Consider the following 5,535-nt stretch of genomic DNA (forward strand, 5'->3'; position numbering starts at 1 on the left):
ATCCCAGTTTAGTGATGGATGGTTGTGTGACCTTCCCCAATTTCCCAATCTCTCTAAGGGTGGGTACAGTTCTCAAGGACAAGAGAAGGGGAGGATGAAGGAAAATTTAACCTGCCCACACCCACAAACTAGAGATGGCGTTTGTGGAGAGTTATTAAAGGATTTAAGATTCTAACTTGAAAGAGGTCCAAAACCAACAGCTTCCTCCTCCCTTTGAGGAGAGACTCTCAGACCCCACCCAGGGACCAGGTGAACAGAGAAGATTGGCAATCCCTGTGGTTTCTGATCTCACCTATTTTTCAGAAAACATGGTTGGGTGGGGCTTGGGAGAACCAAAGAGCCAAGCTCTATAGAAAGAGTTCAGAATTTCTGTCCCCACTATCTCGACTGGGCAAAAGAAGCAGCAGGAATAGAAGAGGCTGTCCTACGGAAACCCAAAGGCATCACAAACACCCCCACCCATTGTTTAAAGATTCTAGGGCTTATCTCCTCTACCCCTTCAGCTTAACCTTGTCTGATGCCCAAAGCCACCCGCCCTTGGTTGGAGTAACCTGCTGGTGGGAGGAGAGAGTCAGTGGGAACCATTTAGACCAAAGATTTCTGTTTGAATTATTTTATTTTCTCTCTTTGGATTATTTGTGTTTTCCCAAATATGAGAAGACATGGGGTAGTGGGGAGATAAGGGCAGGGTAAGCTGTATTTATTTCCTACCCTCCTGCTTCTTTTTCTTCCAGATTGCTCACAGCATTTTATAGGTGTGATCTCACCAGCCTTGACCCACCCCTCTTGGGAAGGGACTTGGTGTGGGTTTCAATCATCTGTCTCATCTCTGAGGTTGGAGCCTTTTACGGGCTTGCACTCATCTGATTTCTCCAGGTCTCCTTGACCTAGGGCTGGGGTGGGGAGTGGAGAGACATTGATGACTAATAGGAGCATAGATTTAGATCTCAGAACATAGAGGTCACCAGAGCATAGGATCCTAGCTAGCTGGAAGGGACTTTCAAGGGAGTGAGACCCCAAAGAGTATGGGGGTTGGTGGACTGCAGTCCTTCATAGCAGTTTAGCTCCAGAGCTGAAAGGGACCACAGAGACCATTTAGTTCAGTCCCTTCCCCATTATACAAATGAGGAAACTGAGATCTGAGGAGGTGAATGACTTCCCCAGGGTCATACAGTTATTGTATCAGAGGTGAGAGCTGAACCTCAGGTTTTGTACAGAAGACAGAAGACTTTGTCTGTGCCACCCAAGCCTAGAAGATGAAGGGGGTGCTGGCTGCCTCCTCAGTGTCTCTTTGATACTCAATCACTGCCCCACTTCCTCATGCCATTTTATACTGGGATGTTTGCTACATTTCATAAATCAGCTCCCCAAGAATAGATCTTGGGGGTTCCCAGCTTTCTAACTTCCCTGGGAAGTGGGAGGTCAGTGTGTGTGTGTGTGTGTGTGTGTGTGTGTGTGCCAGAGATTAGGGCTATGTCCTGGGAATAGCCATAGCTAAGGGCTAACTCAAAGCTGGGCAGAGGAGCCCCCCCCCCCCCGCTCTGGGGTGAGGGCTAAGGACAGGAGATGGTCAGGGGCAGGGGTGAAGGCAGAGGATATGGTGGAGAGAAAGGGTGAGCATGGAGAGAAGAGGAAACAGGGGTTGAGATCCAAGCTGAGACTTGTTCAAGATAATGAACTAAAGAGGACAGCCCTTTGTCTTGCTGACTCCCCACCCCCAGATGCTGGCTGTGGGGTCAACTCTGTACTGCCCCCCTCCCCAAGTATTCTCCTATCAGGGTGACCGTATTAGGGGTGACATGATTCTGCTATTGACAATTTACAATGAGTGGCTTTGGGTGAGTAATTTGTTCCTAGAGCCTCAGTTTCCTCATCTGCAAAATGGGAGGAGTGTCAAGCTCTCTCCCAGCTCTTAATTTTGTACAAATCTCTGGTTCACATCTCTGTTCTCTGAGTCCCTGGCAAAGTTCCAGCCCTCTCTGGGCAATGGGGAGAGGTACTTCTTTGAGGGGGGATCATAAATAGGAAGGGGGACAATTCCGTCACACCCTGTTCCCTGGGGCAGCCAGCTAAACCGTACTCTCTGTACTCTGGACAGGATCTTGGCCCAAGTGTCTGAGGAAGGGAGGATGAAAGAGGAGATTCTCTCCCCCCACCCCAAATCCCCCTGTGCCTTCCTTCACCTTCCAGAAAGATGAGTGAAGATTCGAGATCTGAGGCAGGGCTTGGGCTTGTTCTCCCTCCCTCTTCCCTTTTCTCTGTCTCCCTCCCCAAGGAATCCAAGGGGGTGGACGTTGTCCTGGCCCGGCCCCCTTGCTCCCGCCCCCCAGGCTTTCTGCCCCAGTGTAATTACCATTAATAGAGTCTTGAGACCGCCTGCTAAAAATAACTGGCTCTGCCTCTTTATAGCCGGGGCCAGCCCAGCCTGGATCTCAGTCCCAGAGCTCCAGGGGAGACTTGTAGGTTCTGAGCTTTGTCCACCTACCACACTCAGCATGACCGAGAGACGGGTCCCCTTCACCTTTCTGCGAAGCCCCAGCTGGGATCCCTTCAGGGACTGGTACCCAGCCGGCAGCCGCCTCTTCGACCAGTCCTTCGGGCTGCCCCGCCTTCCAGAAGACTGGTGCCAGTGGCCCAGCCACACCAGTTGGCCGGGCTATGTCCGGCTGCTGCCCAGCCCTGTGGCCGAGCAGGTTTCTGCCGTCACTGCTGCTGGGCCCCTGGTGCCCCCACCCCCTGCCAGCCAGGCCTACAGCCGGGCACTTAGCAGACAGCTGAGCCGAGGGATATCCGAGATCCAGCACACGGCTGACCGTTGGCGGGTGACCCTTGATGTCAACCACTTTGCCCCTGAGGAGCTGACGGTGAAGACCAAGGATGGTGTAGTAGAGATCACTGGTAAGCAGACATTCCAGTTCCTTGCCCCTTTCTCCACCTTACCTAACCAGTGGAGCCCAGTTTGAGGGGCAGAATAACATAGCCCTGGCTATGGGCTAAGGGGAAGGGAGATAGGGTGGGGGAGACAAGCATTCCCCCTGAGCCTTCTGAGAGTGCCTGGCAATTCTGGGTTGGGGTGGGGCATGAGGGACTGGAGCTGAGTGGCAGGGCTGGATACCCCAAACCTGGGAGCAGGAGGTGATGGGTTAATCAGGGGGCCTTAGTCAGAGGCCCCTCCCAGCATCCTTCCCTCCTGTCCTCATCCTGAAGGAAGCTGGCACATGCTGTCCTTTCTCCTAGCCTGAACTTGCAGAGAGAAAACATGTTTATTGCTGCTACACATGGGGAGGAAGGAACCTAGAAGGGGCTTGGCCCAGAAACCTTTGCCCTCCATGGCCAGGCCCTTACTCTACGCTAGTCCCCAGCAGGACCGAGCCCCAATTCCTTCCGCAGATCGTCACGCTTTCCCCAGAAGAAGAGCTAATGGGCAAGGCACTGGGCTAAGCATGGGCATACAAGGGAAGGCCCAAGCCCTCCTTGGCCTAGGAACCCCAACTCTGGCCCGCCTTTGCCACCCTCTGCTCCTGCCTCTCGGTGAAGCTCCCAGTCCCTAGAGCCTGGGGCTGTTTCCAGCTCCTTGCTTTACTGAAGGTTTCAGAAAAAACCTCATACCTCGCTTCAAAGCTTCCCTGGTATTTATCCAGCCACACCCCCACACCCCTTCAGGACAGGGGCATCATGGGAAGTCAATGGGAGGTGCCCCCCATAAAACTCCCCTGTCAAAAGAAGGGAATTCACAAAGGATAATGGAAAACCACTAGCTCTTCAGCCAGAAGTCCTGAGTTCAAAAGCTCAGTTCTGTTATTTACCCCTTGGAAAAAGTCATTTCCTTACTCATTTCCTTTCTCTGGGCTTCTGTTTCCTGTCTTATTAAATGATGATCTCTAAGGTCCCCAATCCTGTCATCCTATGAGAAAACAGCTTGGGGGGGGAGCATGAATTAATGTGTCTCTCCCCCAGAAGCCCTCCAGACTTTATTTCTTTCTCTCTCACCTCCCCCAGGCAAGCATGAGGAGAGACAAGATGAGCATGGATTCATCTCCAGATGTTTTACTAGGAAATACACGTGAGTATTGTGGAAGGAGTTGGCCCTTGGGCAGAGGTCTCCAATTCCCACTCATACCACCTTTTAGTGCCCCATGCCTACTCCCCCGCCCATAGACCCACTCCTGATTGATGTCAAGGTCTGGTGGCAATTGTCTGGACTTTGTTTCAGTATGTACAAGGAGAAGGAAGTGTACTTCATGACCCGAGAGTAGAGAGGGAGATGAACTTGGAGGTCAGGAAGACCCGAGTTAATCTCATCTTTGCCGCTTGTTAGCTGTGTGACCTTGGAAAAGTTATTTCACCTGAGTATCATATATCCTGAACTTTAAAAAGAAAAATCCCTTTCAGTTGTAAAACTATGTGAATAGAAATGGGTCCTAGTGATGGGAATGGAGGCTAAAGATGAGGACTCAGGTGCCAAGATTGAAGACATATTGTTGGTGATGCTAGGAGTAAGGTCTCAGGAACAATGATCACCCCTTTCCACCCCCCCCAAAAGCTCCATGCATTAAGAGTCTAGCAAGGCAGTGTATCACATTGATCAGTAAGCCAGAAGAATAGGGGCTCAAGATCCCCCCAACACATCCTGGCTGTGGGACCCTGTGGCTTCGGTAACTCTCTAAAACTTTAAGGTTCGGGGAAGTCCCTAACCCTACATGAAACATCTGTGGTATAATTCTGCCTGGACCAGGGGAAATATAAACTTGAGAGAAGACATGGCCCTTGCCCTCACTAAGCCTCTGACAGATAGTCCTGGCATCCCTATTAGTGAGCTTGCACCTCAGACTTCTCTGTCCTTTCTCTCTTCAGCCTGCCCCCCGGTGTAGATGCCACTTCAGTTGTGTCTTCCCTGTCCCCTGATGGGACACTGTCTGTGGAAGCCCCTCTGCCCAAGCCTGCCATCCAATCTGCAGAAGTCACCATCCCGGTCACCTTTGAAACCCGTGCTGAGATCGGAGGTGCCGACTCCAAGAAGCCAGAAGGGGCAGCTTCCAAGTAGAGACCCCAGTCCCTGAGTCCAGCGGGTGGCCCTCGCTCTCTCCTGGGCTGACCCCTTGAAGCATACCTGGCAATCTGCTTACTCTCTACCTCCCCCTCCCCCTTGCTATTTTATACTGGAACAATTACTGTTTCCTAAATAAAGCTGGGAAAAAAAGCATAATAATGGAATTGATTGAGTCTCTGTCGGGGGGAGCTAAAGAATCGGGGTCAAATTGGTTGCTGTTTATACCAATTCAATTCAATTGAACAGATATATATATATTAAGCAACTACTCTGTGCTAAGAGCTAAGTTAGGGATTGGAAGTATGAAAACAAAAACATCAGTCCTCCTCTCAAAGACGGATTTTCCATTTGCTATCCTTTCTAAGGAAGGTTCTGGTCTGGGATGTAGTCAATGTGATGTGGCAGGACAAGGCAAGCTGGTGGCTGTTGAACCCTAAGCTTCTTAAAGGTTTTAGCAAAAGGATAAATGAAAAAATATGGGAGAT

At 50.9% G+C, this 5,535-nt stretch overlaps 1 protein-coding gene across 1 annotated transcript; it reads left to right on the forward strand.

The window, feature by feature from the left end:
- The first annotated feature begins 2,380 nt into the window (after positions 1-2,380).
- On the forward strand, positions 2,381-5,209 carry HSPB1 (heat shock protein family B (small) member 1). Its single transcript, XM_074189454.1, has 3 exons — positions 2,381-2,898; positions 4,000-4,063; positions 4,855-5,209. Exons 1-3 carry the CDS (start codon positions 2,496-2,498, stop codon positions 5,042-5,044), a joined length of 657 nt encoding a protein of 218 aa, XP_074045555.1. The 5' UTR covers positions 2,381-2,495; the 3' UTR covers positions 5,045-5,209.
- Positions 5,210-5,535: the final 326 nt, after the last annotated feature.

Source organism: Macrotis lagotis, chromosome 5, assembly GCF_037893015.1.
Source record: "Macrotis lagotis isolate mMagLag1 chromosome 5, bilby.v1.9.chrom.fasta, whole genome shotgun sequence".
Lineage (NCBI taxonomy): Eukaryota > Metazoa > Chordata > Mammalia > Peramelemorphia > Peramelidae > Macrotis > Macrotis lagotis.